Genomic DNA, 21,809 nt, shown 5'->3' with positions numbered 1-21,809 from the left:
GCTTTGTAGTGCTTAAATGAGGTTTACATAACAGTTGTGATAATTTATTGATTGAATTTTTTCATTCTTTAGTCTGAGGCAGATCGTGTTTTGATTTACCTGACGCTTTACATCACAGAATGTTTGAAGAAGCTTCAGAGGGTATGCTGACACTTCTCATTAACCAAGTCTAGATTTTGCCGATTTGAATGGAAGGAAAACGGAGTTCTCTATGACCTCACCACTCAGCTTTTAATCACTGTTGGCTTTTTTTTATGGAAGAGTGCAACCAATGGCTAGTTTGTTTCTCAAATTTTGTCATGGTTTTGATTAATCGGTAACAAGACTTTCTTGTTGTCCAATTCTGTCTATAATTATACTCCTAATTAACAACTTGGACTCCACCTTTGTAGTCGTCCAATTTTGTTGATTACTTTTAGATTACTTGCAGACAGAATTGGACTCCTGTCAGTTGCATTAGCATTCAAAATCACTTGATCAGCAGTTTTGATAAGTGAAAGTAAATTAAAATTTTTAACGCATGCTGGGGCTTCAAAAGCTTTTTAGAATGAAGCCAAGCCTCGACACCAAAAAGCCTTTTTTGAGGACTTAAAATTATAATACCTTTAAGGTATATGCGTCTAGTTAAATAACTTTTTTTTTCAGTGCTCTTCCAAAGAAAATGGTAAAAAGGAGATGACAACCTTAGCAATGGCTAATTTTGTCATTCCAGGAGACAGTGGGTTTCCACTGAATGCTATGTACTCAAAACCAAGTAGTAAAGCTGAAGCAGGTAACTTGACTCAAACTTTTGTCACATCATGTAATGTCCATGCTATGTGGAAAAAATGAATTTTTCATTTAAATACTTGTCTGTTTTAGTTGACTCTAAGCATCAGCTTCTGGGGCCATGATGTTTTTCCTACCTCTGTGAGTAGCATGATGTGGAATTAATATTATTTTAAAATATTATTTTGTTTTAAGATTCTACGAGGGCATACTTGACACAGTTGAGACAAGAACTTGGCCAGAGACTAGTGGAAGCTGTGTTTGATCCACAGACAGATAAACCATCCAAGGTGTGCCAGTTTAGTGCATCTTTTTAGCATTATTTCTGGTCATAGCTAGAGTTTGTGTTCTCAGGCATGACCATGAAGAGGGCTGGTAGAATTTGTGATAAACCTAGGAAGCCTTTGAATATCCAGGCCAGGAATGTTACGGCTCTTGTATGGATCATGGAAAGTTCTGGGAAATATCCAAGGAATGAGATCCTTGAAAATGGTTTCTCATTTTTTTTTTTAACTTTGTTAAAAACTCTTTTGAATCCTTTTTTTAGTGGTGGATGTGTTTTGTGAAGAGAAAGTTCATGGACAAGAGTCTGTCAGCCCCAGGGCAGTAGTGGTACAAAGGTATGTTTTACCAACCATGCATGAAAGTGTCCTGATCTTTAACCCTTTAACACTTAAAACCCAAAGAGTGACTAGTATCCAATTTCTCCCTATTACCCCTGAATCCAGGTTGTGAGAATAAAGAAAATGATCACTAACAAAAGAAGCATTTGATTGGTAAGCAAATTCTCCTAGTCAACACTGTAGGAAATGTAGAAAGAGCAGTACAGAGAATATGCATACTGATTTTAGAGTGTAAAGGGTTAACCCCTAAGACTGACTAGCATCTAATTTCTCCTTACAGTATCACCCTGAATCACACCTTAAGGGCATGAGAATAAACGATATCATCACCACCTTAAGAAACTCTTAAACTTAAACTCTTCTCCTCGTCATTGCCAAAAATTTACTGAACAGGATAACTATTTTATTATCTCGTAGAGTTTTATTAATTTATTAAATTTAATTTTCCCCTTCACAGATTGTGAGGAACCTGGAATAGAAACCGCAGATTTTTACTTGTAAAGATGAAAACAGTGGAATTTGTTAATTTTCATGTTCAAAATAAAGCCTTTCACACTTAAATGATTTGAGTGTGATTTTTTTGTCATTGATGTTGTTGTTGTTAATATTATGTACAGAAGTTTATTCTCTGGTAGTCCCTTCTATAGACACTTGGCTCTTCCACTTGGGTATGGAATGAATGAAGTAACCTTTCAATGGAAATCAATAAAAGGTGAACTGAAAGGCAGAAAATATGAGAAGTTGAAAACAAAAGCCTTTCTGACAGTCTATAGGTATAGCATTTCATGAAAATCATTTTGGGATCATTTTAGGTCATTGACTGTGATTTTGCCAGGCTTACTCAAAACATAAATGTGAGAAAGCCATTTTTCATTCTCTGATTACATGACCTCTTCTGTTTCAGCACAACCATTTAGATCACAAGTCTTCAGCCTGTCCTTCCCTCTCATCCCCTTACCAGAAAATAAGTAAGAATAATCAATACAACAAAATGTTAAGACTTGCTGGTGTATTATGATAATAAATACTAGTAAATAATTCAAGCATCAAAAAAATTCTTACTACACAAAAAACAAAAGTAATTTGACATCAATTTCCACTCTAAGTTCAGATTAATTAACATACACCTGTAAGACACAATTATGTCAAGATCATTCTCAGTATTTTTACTACCTACACAAAGTTTTAATTACTGATATTTACTGCTGACACTAATTGATATTGGCCAAAACATTTGAAAGTTCCAAAAGCAGAAAGGGAGTGGGTTGGGGTTAGGGGAAGCATTTTCAGGTGCCAAGCTCTCGCTGCTCAAGCTGGTTTTTGGTTTAAGTTCACTGCAATTTATACCTTTGACACATTTTTTGAAAAGGAGGTCTAGTTTTGGGGCTGATGCTGAATATTCTTTCCATTAAAGTGTTACTTTATTTATTTTTTTGCAATTTGAGCCTGAAAACATTCTCAACATGTTCTCAAAATTGGTTCATCTCAGACTGAATGCACTGATAAAAAAGGGTCTTTGAGTGTAATTGAAGCAAACTATTTTATAGTTATACCAAGTAGTTACTCTTTACACTGAAATGTAATTGATAAATAGTAGTTGAAGTTAACTTGAGTTAAACTACTTCAGTGTGTAATAAGTGGCTATAAAAGAATGTCTACCTATAAATTAACTGCCCTCTTCAGGCTCAGGAAGGGCTTCCATATTAAATTATTCAAAATTTTTTACATTCAAGGAAAATACTGACAGAGACTGCCTCCATAAATTTTCACACCCTGACAACAAAATGGTGCCGCACAATTGACGATTACTGATAAATTGTTTTACCATTGTAGAGGTTAACTGCATAAAATTGAACTCACACCAAGGAGGTCAAACTATGCAAAAAAAAAATTAAATACATCAGTATATATTAAAAATTGTAAATTTGTTCTTCTATAGTTGCCTAATAATTAAAAAAAAAATCTACTCCCAACTCTGGTCAGAGTAATACCTATCCAGTGTCACGTAAAAATTAGTCAAGACATTAATTGTAGGTGCAAATGAAAAGGATGTAAAACTCCAAAATTAAAGCTTGGAAACTCTGATTTAAATCCTAACTTGCCCCCTTCTTGAAATAATAATTATAACTTTGATCAACCAAAGTAATGAGACAGTTCTTTGAAATTCTCATTACAATTTGAAGGTCTTCAGTTACAATGAGTTATTCTTTTAAACACAAATTTTGTCACGCACTCACACACTCATGCACCACCACCACCATTATGCTCTGCATTCAAAGCCAAGTACTTGCCTTAAAAACCCCTTGATCAAATACTGCAACTACTGTTACCACGTCACACACAATCCAATTAAAGGAAACAATCTATGAATCTCATCTAAATTCTCTTATTTTTCCTTGCTTTGGTTCTAAAATCTGATTGGCACCAACAACTTTATTTGGAATCACAATTTGTTTCCTTTAACCATTTGACTCATTTAAGTGACTAGCATCTAGTAATTTCTTCTTACAATATCACTCTTGAATCACACATTTAAAGGCCACAACAATAGAGGAAATGATCTCCAACTAAAAAAGCTCTTGATTGTTGAAAAAATTCTCCTTAGAAGCATCTTAGGAAATTTATGGAAAATGCTATGGAGAGTGTGCATACTGATGTTAGGGTTTTAAGGGTCTAGTGAAGTAATGGGCTAATTTCCTTCAAATGATCCTGTTAACAGTAGCTGCATTGTCAGTTATTTGTCTGACCACTACAAGGAAAAATATAGTTGTAACTTGTGTGTATTTTCATGCAGTCTAACAATGACTATTCTTTTAAAGATAGATGGAACATGGAGTAACTTGGGTCCCCTGTTACTTCCTTGGCAATATCCAGGAAATCTGGTAACTCCAAGTCACCTTGTTTTATCGTGGTGTAAGTTTCAAGGATTCGAAGTCCTTTACACCTGTAGGGGCAACACAATAAACTGTTAGAATGCATTCAGTCAAATATCAAGCAGACAAGTGATAAGAATAAAGAAAAATATCAACAAGGTTTATTAGTTGATTCTATACCATATTCTCCCAACTAACATCATAAGAATTGTATAGCAGACCGTAACCAGAACTACAACATAAATGAAATCTTACGAGTGAAAAGATAATAGAAAAGCAAATATCAAGTATGTTTTGGAGGTTTTTGCCAACCTAAAGTTTTAAGGTAGCTCTGAGAACTTTACGAAGACTTTTCTTGTGTACTGAATCAAACCTACCTTGGATGACAAGGCTCATTGTAGATATCAAGTTGAAAGTACTGGTTTTTCCACAAAAAACATCTTCTGGTCTTATAAACAGATTGCCGAGTATGATCATATTGAGAATGTAATATCTGAAGAGAAATAAATTTTCACAGCTATATAAACACGGAGATCTTAAATTCAGGACCTGTTAATAAATAATGCACAAGAAATTTTGTAACTTGATGTCCATACCTCATAATCTCTGGAAGATAAATTTGTTCTGACTTCTACAATTTGGCCGCTGACGTTAGTTTCTTGTCGTAATGTATGCATGTATGTAAAATGACCTAAAAGAAATATAACTTCAAATGAGTGATGATAATTTTTAATGTTGTGGTCATATTTCTAGATAAGGAAGATTTTTCAACTTTCAGCCACTAACTGAAGGTTAACCTTTGACCTTCTATAGAATGACAATTGACAACAATTAATAAGAAAAGAGATAACCTTTTGCTCTAAAATTGGACATCCATTTTAACACCTGAGTTTGATAGCAGGTGTGATTTTGTTCACTCTCCAGAATGGGGGTTATTTGAAATTGGGTTTAGTGATAGCTGAGTGAAGTTATTAAAATTCTAATGAAAGGTAAGAAATTTGGATAAATATCAGTATCTGGGCAACTACCCACCTACCCCTCCCCTAACCTAACAAGTCAGGGTTAATGTTGTGTTAGGGGAGGGGTAAGTGGGCAGTTTAAGCCTTTAATTTTCTCTGAAGGAAAGGTGATGCTCTGTGAAGTGGCATGCTACAAACCTCACCTGAATTTTGAAAAAGTGCCACTTCCCTAAAGGGGGAGGGTCTTAAAAAAGGATAAAAGAGGAAAGTTTTTGTGAAAATCTTCTCTGCTGAGTGGTTTTGAAAATTTAGCAGGGGTCTGAAATTTTCCATAAGACAAACTTACCATTCTGTCCTCTTCTTCTCAGACGTGCTTGTTTTTCTGGATTTGAGGTTGAAAGGTAGTCATGGACCACATCAAAGTCTTGAAACACAGGAAAAGCCTACGGAGAAATAAACAATAATCAATTCAAGCTGAAATGAAAACAAAATGAGTAAATAAGGGCAATATGATTTTAAGGCTTAATCAACTCCTTACAGAAGTTATTTGATGGTAGCACAACAACCCTTGGAGTAAATTCAGGAATAAAAAGGGCATAATACTACCTTGACATCTGGCAGAGATGTAACAAGGAATTTGCGTTTTACACTCTCTGGTGACAGACGATCTCCAGTATCAATACGCATTCTGAAACATACAGCCTGCAAAATGGATTACTTTTTGTGAGATTTTTAACTCTAAAAATCAAAGTTCTTTCACAAAAACAGCCTATAACTGACCCTGTTTACATTTAGTTCACCTCTCTCACACATAAATAAGAAGTCATTACTAAAAATGAGTTTTCATTGTTGACTAATCTGTACACTATAAATTTCTTACATCAATGGCCCGCCGCACTTTTTTGCTAAAGTCCATATTGTTTTCAATCACATCAACATATGGGTGACCAACCCAGGCCTGTTTTGGAAAAAAAAATAAGCTTAAAGTTTACTCTTCTTCAATTTACACCTCAGTTGCTATAGTTTAAGCAATTTTACCTCAACCCTAATCCTGCTGAATCAAACCACAATCCAGCTGGGTCATTCATTTTCACTTGATCAGTTACTAGACTAGTACTTTATTGTTCATAATATTGATACAAGGGGATAAAATATTGATATTTTTGAAGCCTTTAGTTGATCAGAAGTGCTTCTGTCATGGTTGTTCGATCATCTAGTTGAGCAGCTTCCTGAAGGGGACTCCCCACCATCCAAATATTGTTCAGATGCAGTAATCCCTTTTAACCCTTTACAGCCTTACATCAGTATGCATATTCTTCATACTCTTCTCTATGCACTTCCTTAGGAGCTGCCAAGGAGAATTTGTTTCGTAATCAAGAGTTTCTTTCTTTGGTGATCATTTTGTTTAATCTTGTGATCAGAATTTGTGATTCAAGGCTGGTACTGTGAGGAGAAATTAAAATCCAACTGAATCTTATGTCATTGCAGATTTGAGTAAAATGTTAATTAAGGTGTGAACTGGACCTGTTGTGTTAGTCTGTCCAATTTCCTGGCTTGTTCTATAGGTTCCTTTCGTGTGTTGTTGTTTGCTAATGTGTAAAATTCTACTGCTCCTTGAGCAGCTGATACCTGCAAAACATCAATATTAAAGATTAATTTTTAAATCTGAATGTTTAAATCAATGTGACTACATGCTTCAAATCACTTACAAGAAATTTAATTGATTTCTGCGTTCCACAAGAATTGAAGCACCAAAAGTTAAAAATTAATAATAAGGTCCATTGATGCCAAAAGTTTAAAGAGGTATTTTTCAGGACAGGAATGAATCCCAGTTCCAGCTGAGAAACTTGAATCTTCTATCTAACCAGAAAAAGCTTGGATTTGCAGAACAGTGTGTAGTAAAAAAAATAATTCAAACAAAGATACATAGACAGGGGCTCACCAATATTGTGCACCTTACCAAATGAACCACTTGATCGTAGCGTGCATCTCGTAATGACACATTGTTCCAACCATTATTTTCAAGAAGTTTATCCCACTGCTCTGAACTCATATCTGCAAAGTTATAAGAAAACCTAAAGGCTATTCAAATGTTACAATAAAGAATCTCATTATTAATAATGGTTTTAACATCAAATTCAGTTTTAATTTTTTTCCCCAACTTTTTTACTTAATAAATAATTCACACTTTATATGCAACAATACTTTGTGCTTGCCAAGGTCTGGCTGTGAATTATCCTGTCTTTCTGCCATAGTACAGTATCTTGAAGGGTTCAGGAAGTCATGGTGATGAAGTGTGACAACTGGGTTTGTACCCTTTTTCAGAAACAAATTTCAAGGATTTTTCCAGGACTCAGATTAATTTTTTTTGGCCTCCAAATTTCCCAGTATTTCAAAATCAAATCTTTTCATGATCCATATAGATTTCTTATAACATAAATTATGAAAACTTTATCACTTGAGATAAGCAGATTTCCAGGACTTTCCTGAGGACCTGAAGTCTTTTTCCAGGACTTTCCAGTGTACAGTTTCCTTGTACAGTTAACCTGTTTCAATCTGGAAGTCATTAATTATTTTAATTGAAATATCTTGGAACTAAACACTTCCATTTTGGTTGAGTTCCCACATACTATTGAACATAACCCAGAACCCCTTCCTCTTCCTCCTTCAAGGTTTCTATTCCCTTCCCCAGGAAAGAGATCTGAAATTTAAAAAAATTGTAGGGTAACAGTTCAGTTGACTTACATGATGAAGGATCCATAGCCCCTCGGTCACAAATCACTATTGTGTCTGTCTTGCTTGTGGAAGCGAGGTCAAAGAATGTCTGCTCCAACTGCAGCATTGTCCGTATTAAATTTTCCTGAAAGTTATACACTAGAAAAAGAGGATATAAAAAGTCGGAGTTCTCTTCACTTTCAGTACTTGAGGACCACTTATTATTTGTCACAGGAGGGTGAGGAGGGTCCAAGGATTTTTTGGAAGAGAATCACATGGTTTTCAAGGAAAATGGAGCAGGGTCAGTTGCTAGTGAAAGAGTATTAAGGATGGACTATAGACAAGGGGGATCATTGGAATGCCACAAAGCCTTAGGGGGGAATCATGTGAATTTTATTAAAACATGACCAAAATCCTTCAAACTCCCCCTCCCTACCCCAGCGATGAATAAAGGCTGGCTCCTTAGTTCATAGGCACATTTATAACAAGACTAGTCAAGATGATTGATAGTAAGCAAAGCACCCAATTTATTACACACCTTCTTGCTCACTGAGATCTGGAAACTTCACGCCGCCACTATACAAAAAAAAAATTTTTAATAAATTATTGGTGGCACAATCTGATGTCTAAATTTCTAAATTTAAAAAAATTAATATAGAGTGTTTCTAACACACTATGATCTCTAAATTTCTAAATTACAAAAAAAAAAAAAGAAATATAGAGTATTTTTTCACACCATCTGATCTTTAAATTTTTGGATTTATTGAAGAAAAGTGTGTTTGGTCTTAAAATAAAATAAAGTTGTGGATTGTTTGTTTTCAATAAATTTTACCCCAGCAATACAGTGGCTGCTTCTGGAACTCTGTAAACCTGGCGATAAAACAGAAATTATCAAGTTTGGAAAAAATCATTCCGACATGAATTTGCAAAAGCAATAATCACAGGTAAATATTTGCCAAAGGTTTGATGATTTGTTTTTGCATATAATGCCAAGTATGATAAGAAATGCTTTTTTAAATGGCAAGTTGGAACTCAACCAGGTTGACACTTGGTCACCAATAAATGCATTCAAAAATGGAAAAGAAATGCTACTAAACATATGAATCAACCCAAACTATTGTACTTAAAATGCAAATGGTTCACCTGTTTTGTTCCTCATTCATTTACTATTTTAAAACTTGGGTTAAAATCATTAGTGGTCATTGAAGAGTGAAATTGTTCTCAAATGTGATGCCTAGTTTTGTTATTGGTCGAAAGCACTTGAATTATAATATCAATGCATAATCATCTAGCTAGCTTAAGGACACATTTCAGTGTTGCCAAATGTTCCAATGGAAACCTGCCGCTGATTGAGGCATCTACAATTGCATTTAAATTGCACTGGGATAAAAATAATAGTGTTTATGTATCATTGTTCCACAAAAGAAATTCCCAGTTGTTAAAAATGCCCTTCAGAGCTTGAATAATTGTCAAACTGTTATGGTGCTAACCCTATAATGTTTACAATTTTTTAATTAGGTTTTTCATATGCAATGTCATGAGCATTTGGAAGAGGAAATTGAAATTTGAGGTGTTATGATTGTTATGAATGATGGTGTCTACATCAGTCTATGCAGGACAGGATCAAAATTAGGACCAAGTGAAGAGATCTCTACCAGATGATTCTCGACCTCCGTTTTGGCAAACACTCTTGGCAAATTTTCTTAGAAGTACAGATTTATTCCCTTAGGGGTATAAAATATTCACACCTTCCATCCAAGATTTTCAAAGAAAGTTGACATCATTGCTTGAACAGTTGTTTTCCCTGCACAAGGACCTTTAAAATAATCACACACACACAAAAAAAATCCCACTGACTTACATTTCTGATATTTTCAGTTTAGTGAGATGATTTCCTATGTCGAATTTAATAAAAACGCCAGCATGCGATAATTATTTACAAACAAAAGCACGGGATTAAATCTTGCCCAATGCTGTTCACGGCATTGTATGTGATAAATTCGTAAAAATTCAAGTATGAAGCAAACTACAGCTCCTCATGGTAAAAAAAGGTAAAAGAACTTAATTTTGTTGAATGTTTTTAGTTTAACGAAGTACGCCTTCTAGATAGGTAAACAATAACAAACAATTTGTTATTATTATGCGTGCATGGCCTCAAATTGACGACCAAAGCCTCCTTGAAGCTCCTAAACGGTTATTTCAGCATAATATTGGGACAAACCTCCAGTCAAAACAACTTTGTACACCCTTTTCTCTTTTTTATCGCCGTCCAGATTATTAACATGACCTCCATTCTGGTCCGGTGGGTTCATAGTAACTATCTCTTTCAATTGGACACCAAGATATTTTGCTAATGCTCAGCTGTCCACTACTCCAATAAATCAGTTTTCCAGATCCTCAAAAAAAGTCAAGTTTACAACGCGGAAAGGTTTCAAAAACACAATTTCCTTAAGAACCGGAAGGAATCGTCGAAGAATGAAGAGACGTGAGTAAGCAAGTCGCCTCAGGACAAAACACGCGGGAAATAAAGCGGCTCGGGTCAGCGGTCATTTGCGAAATTAAAAAAAATTCAAAACAACGATTACCAGGTGGGTTTTTGTTGAAGATTTAGCAAGTATGGAAGAAATTCCAGAAGAGAGTGACCCAGTTCAAAGTGGAAATAACTCTATCGAGGTAGAGATTGTCAGCGATGAAGAATTTCAAATTCTGGACGAAGCTCTTCAGAACGCCATGATGCAGATTGCTCAGGAAGATAAGCAAAACCATTTTAACTTCATAGAATAGCGCCAAAATCTCGTATAGTTAATGGCCTTTTTCTTTTTTACACTTGCTCAGGTTTTGTTCTTTCTAACGGTCCCGTTTCTCTTCTTAGGCCACTATATTTCTGAAGAGGTTTAGTAGAAGGGAGGCTCTAGTCAGAAATGTCGACTATACAGCTTTCAGAGTAATTCTGAAAGTCTTCCGGGAGATGTTTACTCGCCTGTTTATTTTCAATCGTTGTCATTTGTTAACCTTTTCACTCCCACGAGTGACAAAGATTTAATTTCTTGTTGCATCGTTAATACAATGTCAAGTAGATTGGTTATGGGAATGTAGAATAAGTCAACTCATGGACTTTGATTAAACCACAAATTCTCAGAACAGTACACAATAAGGAGGACCACTTTCGAGATATTTCAAACGAAAGAGGTTTGGGAATGCATAGAGATAAAAAATTCATGAATAATAGTCAAAATAATATTTTCACAGGTTTCTTATTTCATTTTATTACATCTAGAGACCAAAAGCATTGAACACAGAGAGGACATCAATTGCTCTTCAATTAAGGAGGCTTTGACTCCTCTTGAAAAGTTCAAAGGTGGTCGTGGTTACCTAAGTGTGAGTGATTTAACTGCTCAATTTTGGTGTGAGCAGCAAATGGAGTATGCCTTCACAACTCCAGAACTTAAACAAGAATCTGAGCCAATGAGGATGGGAAAACTCATTCATCTTGAAAGAGGTACTGTGTAGCCTTGCAATAGGATAGAGATGAAGAGGTTGGGTGGCCATAACCCTTTAACCCTTAAGGGTGACTGGCATCTAATTTCTCCTCACCATATCACTTCTGAATCAAACATTAAAGTTAGGAGAGTAAAAGATCTGATCATCAACTAAAGAACCTCTTGATTGTTAAACAAATTCTCCTTTTTAGCACCTTAGGAATTGTATAGAGAACAGTATGGAGAATATGCACACTGATGTCAGGGTGTAAAGGGTTAATCATAGCCAAGGGGTGTGGAGGGGGGTGGGGGGTGAATGGTGTACACGATTTAGGGTGGAATGGGGCAGGGATTACCCTTCTAACAAAGAAATGATTACTTCAAGTTACTGAGTAAAAATGAAAACAATCATAAAAAAAGTTTCTGATATTAAAAAAGTGCATTCCAATTTGCTTTAAGCCTGGAAATGGTAGAATCCTAACACCTGTTGCTATCTGATACCCAATCCTGCTGAGACAGGTCTTGCAAAAGAGTAAACATTGACTAATTATTTAATTGCCTTAATACTTTTTATCACACAGAACAGGAATTATATGACCTTGTGGAGATCAAAGTAGAGTCTAAAGAGGACAAGTGGGCAACCAAATTTTTGGACTGTCTTTGTAAAATTGCTTTGCTTGAGGCAAAGCAAACAGTGAGAGAACTTCCAGTTTTTGGGTGGCCTTTTAACATGGGAGTGTTTGTTTATGGAATTATTGATGAAGTACATTTCAATGAGATGGGGCAGTTAGAACTGTTAGAGTTGAAAACAAGGACAAGGAAAAGCTTACCATCCAAGGCACAACAAAGACAGGCGTCCTTGCAAGCAATGATCTACAGCATTATGTTTAATGACTTGCTCTTAGGAAAGGCTGACCCTTCAGTGCTTTTATCACAACTTCAATTAAATGGAGATGCCATCCTTTCAAAAGATGTTTCACAATATGCAAGAGACTGTGGAGTTCAGTGTGACAGACTCATTCAAATTACCAATCTTCTAATAAAAAGATTCCAACAGTCTGACATACCAAAGTTAAATTCAATAGCAGTAGAGTATTGCATGCAAGAAACCTGTCAAGTGATTGGTAGAACTAGCATGGATTTGGACAAAGAATGGACACAGTCACAGCTTATTAAAATGCTACCATACTGGAGAGGAGCAAGGGAAACTGTTGGTGTGGAAATAGAAGAAGCCTGGAAATGCAGTAGATGTGACTTTGCAGACATTTGTGAGTGGAGAGTAAAAAAAGACAAAGAGTACAGAACAAAATCAGATGCCAGGAAGCTTTGACACCCTGTAGCTAATTAAAGTATGCTAAAAACATTTCCTGATTTGTTCAGAGGAAAACCACAATGTGATAAAAAGAGCAGATACTTTGCAGCAGAATTCAAAATGATGCACACAGTTTTGTGTTTAATTTATTCTTAGTCTTCTCTTAATTTTGCTTCAACAAACTCAATTTTAAATTCTACTTTATATATAATAAAAAACCGTAATAAATCAATATTAGAATTAATGATTTTTCCAGCCTTTATATAAATTATTAAATCTTGTATAGAGTTATTACCTATGTTATGATTGGTCAATTTGGCAGGCCTTGTTTCACAGTATGCTTCTCTAAATCTAAAGTTTGTTTGAAGTGAAATCTTCATTCTATATTTGAACCCAGAGATATCAAAAATATTATACTAGCCTTGTTCTTTCAGTCTGTTTTGCAAGTTTTGGAACATTGATTGTTCCCACTTGGATTTATGGCCTTCAATAGGGCCATAAATCTGAGTGGAGAAAAATTTGGTCTATAACAAACAGTACATACCTTGAACTCAGTTAGTAAGAGTTATTTATTCTGTCAATTTATAAATCCAAGCAAAATCTGGAGATATAATACTGGAAACAAAATTACACTGGAGTCTTGATTATGTGAACTTTCTGGAAAATGGTGAAAACTGATTTAAGGAAAAAAGGGTAAAACAAAAAGACGCATTGATTGATAATAATGAAAGTTTGCTTGGATCTAATTGATGGATGTTGAGGAGTCATAAAGAAGTGCATCTTTTTTAGTGTATCCTGATGTTGAAATTGATCCATAATTGTTGCCAGGTCCTTCTATTAATAAATCATCTCTTTTTCTTGGTGAGTGATTTAATACACCTCCCTAGATAGGAAAGCAGAGCAGGAAAATTAGTTAACATGTAGTAATTTATTATGTTATCAACATTTTTTGATATAATGCTTTTACTTGTAGGCTTTAATGATTTGAGTCCCTAGGAAAAGTCATTGTTATAATATGTGAATGATATACCAGTTAAAACATAACTCTTTAAGTCTCAAGATCCAATTATACTCTCTCCCTTCTAACTGCTGTATAGGTTCTTATAAATAAAACAGGGGGAATTTGGTGTTTTATCAAGAGAATATCCCCTTGCTAATAAATTTTTGTGTTCTCATAACCTGTTCACAAGATAACATTGGAATTGTAAGGAATAATTAGTAATCACTTCTAAGGGTTAAAGGATTAAATTATCAAATCACAGTGGCTGCCATTTACCTTTCTTCTATCATCAATATTCACCAAAATGGCAAACGTCACACAAGCCAAGGTATTGGCCAGCAAGAAAATCATAACATACTTCCATTTGTATTGAGACCTGAAATCAGAAAAAAAATCTTAATTATGTTAATCATACTTCTATTAAGATAGTGGAATTACAAGAATAGGTCAAAAAAGAGTAACTAGTAACTGAAATAATCACCTCAGGCCATAAGTTGGAAGAGGATAAAACTCTTTAGTAAAAATATATGTAAAAAAGAAGTCTCAGAATTAACAGTTTACCTCAAAAACCTGTCACAACGTTTTCATATGCATTGTACAAAGAACATGTTACTTACGTTATAATATCAAGCATTTTTCCAACGATGATGTTAGCTATTCCCATACCAATCATCTGAATTGAAGTTGTTAATCCTAGAGCAGTACCTATGTGGGGGATAGAACACTTTCTAATCAGCAACAATGTAAAGAATTACTATGAGGGTAAAAAGAAAAAAAAAAAGGGGCCAGTTGTTTAACAAAGTTTAGCTTTTTTTTTTTTTTTTTTTTTTTGTTGATGAAACAGGGTTCTTAGCCATTGTCAATTTAGCCAAACCTTTCATCTGAACATTTTTTTTGGTGAAAAGGGCTGGAAGCTAATTGTGGAAGGACATCTATTCAAAATCTTCTAGGAGCTCAGGTTAAAGTAATGGTTCCTGTTTTTGTTAACTCACCAACAGTTGCCTGTTCCACAACAAGAGGGAATGATGGCCAAAGAGATGCCTACAAGAAAACAGTAAACAACTTAAATCTTCCTGAAGAAATAAATTGATTTTATTGCAAAATATTATAATAACTAGAAAACACTATGAATTTTAATAATCGTTTCAAACTACAATTGAAATGCAATCAAATTGCATGAATACCCAAATTACTGAGCACCTAATTATTTAATGTTTATCCCAGCTTGTCCCATGCTGTAACAACCATCACATTTCTCCCTAGTACCCTTAAGTTATTGCCAGTAGAAAACAAACTGACACCAGCAGAGAAAGAAACTTTAACAGCAATATCAGCTTGCTCTTAATGACAAAATCCATATTTTTTTAAAGTTGTTCTCTTTGAACCACAGTAACCAGAACCATTTCCAACTGAAGCTAATTAATTCTTAAAATCATAACTTCATGCATTTAAAATTTTACAACTTCTTTATCCAGTGATTAACTTACAGCAGCCATGGAGTAGGTGAAGCCAAGCCAAATGGTGGGTACAAGGGGATGAACATTTGGTGCAAATGCCAAAAATCCATAAACTGGTATTGTTAAAGCTGAACAAAGGAATATAAGAATCCCTCTACGTCCAAACTTATCCTGCAGGACAATAAATAGAAGGTAGCTCCCTACTTTATGACCACTATTCAAAAACCTGACTTCTGCAGATGATAACAGTTCTAGGTATTGCATGCACTTACTATAGCTAGCTAAATAAACATAGTTTGTCCATAAAATAAACTTCAGCAGAAGGGCAAACATGAGAGGGTTGGGTCAATAAGTCATCTAAAGGTCATTTTGGAAGTGCTCAGAACCAACAAATTCCAGATTTACATGGGAGAAGGTACCTAATAAGAGTTGTAGCTGTGGTATCTGTTGATTTTATATGATCCTACTGGTAACCTCCATATTACAACAGATTAATTATAAATTTCTTCTGAACCCTTTACACCCTAACATCGGTATGCATATTATCCATACTGTTCTCTATACATTTCCTCAGGAACTGACAAGGAGAATTTGTGTAACAATCAAGAGCTTCTTTGGTTGGTGATCTCTTCCTTTATTCTCCTGACCTTAATGTTTGACTCAGGGGTGATATGGTAAGGAGAAATTAGATGTCAGTCATGCTTAGGGGTTAATGAGTTGAGGTAGTTTTTGTTTTCCTTACCACAAATAGTCCCATCAGAGGTCCAAATATCATGGACACCATATACACACTGCCCGCAATGTAAGAAGACTCTTGCTTGGTAAAGCGGAAAGTTTCATTGTAGTTCACATAAATGAATTTACTGCAAGACAATTGAAAAGGTAAAAAATGTTTTACAAAGTAACATTTTAAGGGTTCTGACATAGGTGATAAATCAGTCTGTATGTGGTCCTATAATATTTAATTCTAAAATACTTTCAAAGTTATGTCAACTTCATAATTACAGTCCCATAGAAGAGAAAAATTACCTGGCATTTGCAATGAAGGGAAATACACCAATGTAGAAAAACATTAGACAGAATGCCAGAAGCCAGAAAGACGATGAAAAGTACTTGATGTCTGTGAGTCTCTAAACACAACAATCAAAACAAAAGTAAAACTAAGGAGAGGTTAGAAGATGATTGGACAAAAAGAACTGACAGAGGCACCAGTGTACTGACCGCACTTAGTGTAAAAAATTGCTTACCATTCTCTTTGACTCAATTTCCATCTCTACTTGCTGTCAGTCAAAGAATAAAGAAACTAATTATTACCTAACTTGTATTTTTTAAGTCTCTTAAGGTTTTCATTAAGCAATATGGTAGCAAGAGAATTGTGTAAAATAAGATGAGAATATTCTTCTCATCTGAATTAAAAATAGTTCAGGCCACTGAAATTTAGCTGAAAATTACATAGCTTGCAAATTCCCTGATCTCTGATGCCAAATATATTTATAGGGTAAGTTTTGAAAGAAACTGTGGTTGTGCGTCAAATAGAGGGGTATGACAAGATAATTTGGTTTTATCAACTGAGTTGATTATGTGAATCTGTAACCACAGAGAGATTCTAATGCCTAATCTTTTCTGCAAAGTAAATGCTGAAACTGCTTTTTCCAAGAATTTTCAGTGTAATGAATAACTATAAGCCATACCTTGTTGAGTTGCTTCAGCCCAATAATGTCCATTAATGATGCTACAACAGCACAGACAACACCCACTCCACATAGGATGGCTCCTTATTAAAAAAATATAGTCATTAAGAGTGTTTAACCCTTTACACCCTAACATCAGTATGTATATTCTCTATGCTGTTTTCTACACATTTCCTAAGGTCCTGAGGAAGAGAATTTGTTTAACAATTAAGGGCTTTTTTGGCTAGTGATCATTTCCTTTATTCTCGTCATCATTAAGTGTGATAATGTGAGGAGAAATTAGATGCTTAGGAGTCAAAGGGTTAATATTATTTCTTCCACACACAGAATTAAATTCAATATAGAAAGCATTCTCAGTATGTTTTAAGAACAAGGAATTTATAGGGGGCTCACTAACTAGTCATGGAATTATCTAAAAAGGGCCCTGGCTGGAATAGCCTAAATTTGCATGGAACTTAAAAGATACTGCAACCCAAAAGACAGACTGGAATGGAATAACTAGTCAGATTAATAGTTGGTTAACTCCCAAAAGTCAATCTGCTAACTAAGGCGAATTCTATAAAGATGTGATCAAATGTATGGCATCAATAAGTTGTACAAAACAATGAAACACCATGGTATTATGCATCACATAACAGTTAACAGGAATTGACCCTTTATACCCAAACATAAGTATGCATATTCCTTTTCTGTATATATTTCCCTGGGTACTGACATGGAGAATTTGGTTAACAACCAAGAACTTATTAAATTAGTGATCATCTTTGTTATTTTTACGACCTTCATGTTTGATTCAGGGGTGATATTGTGGGGAAAAATTAGAAGCTGGTCACTCTTAGGGTGTTAAAGGTTATCATAAGTTACTTGTTAAGAAATAAATTACCTCCCCATAAAGTCCACTGAAGACCATACTTTTCATTAAATCTTTCTGTTAGAAGAAAGTTTAACACACTGCCCTAAAGTGAAATAAAAACAAAATTGTTTAGTAACTGATTGGATAATAAAAGTAACATGCACCTGTACTATCTAGCAAAAATATTTCTGACAAACTTGCAAATATGATTTGGGTACACAAAAAATTGTTACAAACAGCATTTGGTCATTTTTCAAAAATCAATTTAGTTCTCAACAAAAATATTATTTAAAAAAACATTCTGGCTATAAGAAGCCAATGAACTAACAGACCCTGATCTCTAACGATTGGACAGACTGAAAATAATGTCCACAATCTATTATGGACATAAGCTATTATCAAGTTGTCCTTAAAACCATGCAAATTTCAGGTTCACATGAAATTTAGTTGCAAGAACTTACAAGTCTTGAGAATGCCAGAATACAACCAAACGCAAAAGCAAGTTCCTTTCCTTTGAACCACATTGCAGATATTCTGTTTTGCACAACTGTGAGGATAAAATGTAGCTATGTGCATAAATAACATGCAAAAAATTCAATACTATATACATAATCAAAAGTTTTATATTTGGTTAATTTGAAAAAGATTCAGTGGTCTCCCAATAGATTGAAAGACAGAAGGGAAGTTTCTCACAACTGCACCACGTAGAGATGGGCTTTTAATAGTCAGACAAACTATTTAATCCTAACTTATACAAAGTCTAGAACTCACTTGTTAATGAGCCATTTCCAGACCTGTGGTAAAGAAAATGTCAAACATGAGAAAAATACCATGTTTTCCGTAAATCAATATTAGATAACCAGCTCAAAAAGACAGTAATTTAATATCTAATATTACTAAATACTTTGACATTTTATATTTTTTGAAATGATTAGAATTAATTTTGATTGATTGAGTGGTTTTTTCCTAAATCAGATCTCCCATTTATCCACTGGTACACTGTCTATAGGTAAATAAATTATTCTCCCATGTAAGCAGTGAAGGGATGGGCTTCAAATCTGCACCTTCCAGATATTATTTGGGCCTAGAGCTAATCAATAGACACATTAACAATCAATTAATCATGAAATAAATATAAGCAATCATGCTTTCTATATTAAGCAAGGGAATAATCACCCATTGTTATTTTGGTATATACAGACTACAACTTACAAACATTTTAAATTGATAATGATCTTTAGCCAACATTGAAACATTGTTGTTTTATAGCAATCTTAAAATGTTTTTAAGAAATGTTTTATTGCAATTTTTTAATAAAAATAATCACAACTGAAAAAACTAGAACAAGCTTTAAAAGACCACTCTATTAACTTACCCAAACAGTATTCTACCCAATAAGAAAATGGGAAACATGGCTGACCCTCCTTTGAAGTACAGTCCTATAGCAAACACAGAAGTACCAGCCAGGCACATGGATGAAAACAACAGGGCACCAACTGTAAGAGGAAACCAATTTGCATAAATATTGTACTGTAGTTTCTGAGTTCTTTTTTTGTCTGTTGTTTTGTTATGTATTGCACTTTCTTGATTTGCATCACCATGGAAATGAATAAAAAGAGAGGAAACTTCAACCACTTTCATTGGTAAAAGTCATAGCTCCTCACTCTTCAAACAATAATTAATGTTACTGTGCTTTCATTGCTGTACCACATTTTATAGGGATGGAATGACACAGGTGTTAATTTTTTTTTACTGAAGGTCATTACTTGTTAAACAGTTATGAATCCTGATGGTACTTAAGAAAACTGAGAAGACAGCACAGAATTCATCAGCATGGATTCCTTTGTGATGGATATTTTGATGGGAAAAGGAAGGCAACTTCTTAAACCAGTTCACTGGAAAGCACTAGCTTGTTTTTTGAGATTAAAACCAAATGCTTTGTATAGAAAATCTCAAATAAGTGATAGGGAAAAGGGCTCACAACTTCTGGCTGCAGTTTTGCATCTCAAAACATCTGTAATTTACCTCCTTACTTACTTGGATTTCCCAACTTGTCAATCAAAAACCCAGCCAGTACAACAACTATTGCATTCCTGCAAAAGAGTAATATAAGAAACACTGTGTTATTAGAAGAATTACACACTGTCTGAGGGGTTTTGTCATAATAATCTGCAGTACCAAGCTCTTAAAAGCTATAGCAGAAGCAAAGCTAGAGGGCTCTGCAAGAGAACAGACCTAAAAATTGGCAACCTATGCTCTCACAGTTATCAATAATACAATATTTTCCTGAGACTTGACTTAATTTTAGCTTGGTTGTGTTCCAAAAACACATGATGGGTTTTCAGCAATTGGGAAGCCAGTAACAACAAGAATTTTGCACTGATTCAAAATCTGGGACACTTAATACCTTCAATTAATTCAATTTAAGTAATATACATAAAAAGAACTTGGCTTATGATAACATTTTAAAAGTGTGCTCTATAAACATCCACAAGCTTTATATCTCAAAGTTTCCAAATTCCCAGCAACATCTGCCTCAACAACAGCATGAGTTTGGAATCATTAAAAGAGGGCTTTGCCAATCAGGTAATTTACCAAAAAAGGAAGCAGAAAGAGAATAATCATTTTCAAGCAAATTATTGGGTAACAAAGTTATATCTTCACTTACGTCCAAGCATATATAGCATACAGCAAATTAAATTGTGTTTCAGTCATCTCCAGGCCACTAGTACAATGAGTTCCATTACTATGGATCTTGTCAATTGGCTTTCCGTCCACTGTTGTACAGTTTCCTGTGCTGTTAGGATGTGAGGGCTGCAAAAGAGACAAAAAAAACAAAAAAAAAAATTACCAGAGAAACACTATTTCCTCATGCAAACACCACTTATCTTAGCCCTTTGTGTGTGAAAGTCTAAATCAAATTTGGTGACCCCCATTTTACCCGTCAAATTGCAGTCACAATATCAAGTTCATCTTTTTGCTAAGTGATTAAAAAGAAAAATATGGGGCTGTCCTGGTGTACCGGTACACGAGGGAATTCCTTTTGTTTTCATAACCATACATGGAGTTATGACGCAGTTCGTTAATGTTTCCTTCTTTTGTGTGCCGGTACACGAGGACACAGCCAAAAATATTGTCTGGTTGGTTCATAGGTGAACCTACCAAGTCTTTCTTTTACAAGTTTTGCCATTGAAAAATTAAGTTCGGGGCAATTAAAATCATTTTGATAAAAAGTAAGTTCTGACTTGTTAATTCCTCATTTAGGAAAGACAAACACAAAGCGGTATTAAACGAACACTCACCGCTGTGAAGGTGTTTTGCAAAACACTGCAATTGAATAGTAATGTACACTGTTTACGTTGGATATTTCAAAAATTTACAATTAGAAAAAAAACATATTCTAATGCAGATATCTAACGCTGGAAAAGAAATTTTATGGACAAACTCACCTCGGCATATCAAAGCAAAAATACGATCCGAACGTCAGCATACACGTAAAAATTAGTAGCACGAAACGAAACGGACCTAGTATGATAAAGCAATTAGCTGCATTAAGATAAAATATCATTTAATTATTTACAAACAATACTATCACAAATTAACCTTTGCTTGCATGGAAACATCCCTCATTTCGTCCAGGAAATATAGGATCAAGGTCTCTATGGTCCGCCATGTTTTTCTACTTTCAGATGTAACACGTGACCTCTATTGGGGGTGTTGTCTGACAACAAACCAATCAGGAAAAAGATCAAGGAAAAGTTTTCAAAAAGTTTATAAAGTTAAGTAAACAAGTTTTATGTAAGAGGTTGTTTATTTGTTTGTTTATCATATTATGAGCTGCCATTATTGTCTCGAACTTCAATGTACACGGCTTTCCTTTTGAAAGAAAGCAAAAATTGCTTAGTTAAAATACAATAAGAGTGAAATCGAAGAGTTAAAATGTGGTGAAGTAATACTGAATCTAAATTCTGTATGGATAAAGGAAAAAATGTATCAATGGAGGTGTTCCATTTGGTTTCGTTGAAGTTTGCGGGCGCAGGTGACGTCGCCAAAAATTTCAATGACGTAAGTGATTTATC

At 34.6% G+C, this 21,809-nt stretch overlaps 4 protein-coding genes across 5 annotated transcripts in view; 2 read left to right on the top strand and 2 right to left on the bottom strand.

Moving 5' to 3' along the window:
* Window positions 1–1,981, top strand: part of LOC113673791 (actin-related protein 2/3 complex subunit 3) — a 9,152-nt gene extending 7,171 nt beyond the window's left edge. Inside the window, exons 4-9 of one of the 2 annotated variants that reach the window (XR_003446448.2) lie at window positions 73–141; window positions 646–772; window positions 964–1,058; window positions 1,316–1,388; window positions 1,497–1,544; window positions 1,849–1,981. Coding sequence is in view for 1 of the 2 variants with exons in the window: in XM_089190342.1 (XP_089046468.1) it covers window positions 73–141; window positions 646–772; window positions 964–1,058; window positions 1,316–1,378 (354 nt within the window). In the remaining variant the exon portion in view is untranslated. The remainder of the gene's footprint in view (window positions 1–72; window positions 142–645; window positions 773–963; window positions 1,059–1,315; window positions 1,389–1,496; window positions 1,545–1,848) is intronic. The other variant, XM_089190342.1, reaches the window with a different exon arrangement.
* Window positions 1,982–2,385: 404 nt separating this feature from the next.
* LOC113673789 (TRPL translocation defect protein 14) lies at window positions 2,386–10,480 on the bottom strand. The gene is made up of 13 exons (XM_089190340.1): window positions 10,160–10,480; window positions 9,687–9,754; window positions 8,771–8,808; window positions 8,477–8,514; window positions 7,969–8,097; window positions 7,184–7,278; window positions 6,748–6,852; window positions 6,104–6,181; window positions 5,830–5,925; window positions 5,570–5,666; window positions 4,861–4,955; window positions 4,642–4,757; window positions 2,386–4,335 (listed from the first exon to the last, which is right to left on the bottom strand). Exons 1-13 carry the CDS (start codon window positions 10,248–10,250, stop codon window positions 4,197–4,199), a joined length of 1,185 nt encoding a protein of 394 aa, XP_089046466.1. The 5' UTR covers window positions 10,251–10,480; the 3' UTR covers window positions 2,386–4,196.
* Window positions 10,451–13,356, top strand: LOC113673803 (exonuclease V). The gene is made up of 3 exons (XM_089190343.1): window positions 10,451–10,688; window positions 11,214–11,437; window positions 11,999–13,356. Exons 1-3 carry the CDS (start codon window positions 10,555–10,557, stop codon window positions 12,745–12,747), a joined length of 1,107 nt encoding a protein of 368 aa, XP_089046469.1. The 5' UTR covers window positions 10,451–10,554; the 3' UTR covers window positions 12,748–13,356.
* LOC113673802 (lysosomal dipeptide transporter MFSD1) lies at window positions 12,863–21,470 on the bottom strand. Its single transcript, XM_027190247.2, has 18 exons — window positions 21,334–21,470; window positions 21,180–21,255; window positions 21,033–21,057; window positions 20,399–20,544; window positions 19,768–19,823; window positions 19,106–19,226; window positions 18,502–18,524; window positions 18,192–18,277; window positions 17,761–17,833; window positions 16,878–16,960; window positions 16,434–16,466; window positions 16,216–16,316; window positions 15,929–16,049; window positions 15,217–15,357; window positions 14,722–14,770; window positions 14,347–14,434; window positions 14,006–14,105; window positions 12,863–13,612 (listed from the first exon to the last, which is right to left on the bottom strand). Exons 1-18 carry the CDS (start codon window positions 21,401–21,403, stop codon window positions 13,472–13,474), a joined length of 1,533 nt encoding a protein of 510 aa, XP_027046048.2. The 5' UTR covers window positions 21,404–21,470; the 3' UTR covers window positions 12,863–13,471.
* Between the last annotated feature and the right edge of the window lie 339 nt (window positions 21,471–21,809).

This window comes from Pocillopora damicornis, chromosome 12, assembly GCF_964200805.1.
Source record: "Pocillopora damicornis chromosome 12, jaPocDami1.2, whole genome shotgun sequence".
Taxonomy (NCBI): Eukaryota; Metazoa; Cnidaria; class Anthozoa; order Scleractinia; family Pocilloporidae; genus Pocillopora; species Pocillopora damicornis.
This window is presented reverse-complemented; position numbering and strand designations above follow the sequence as displayed.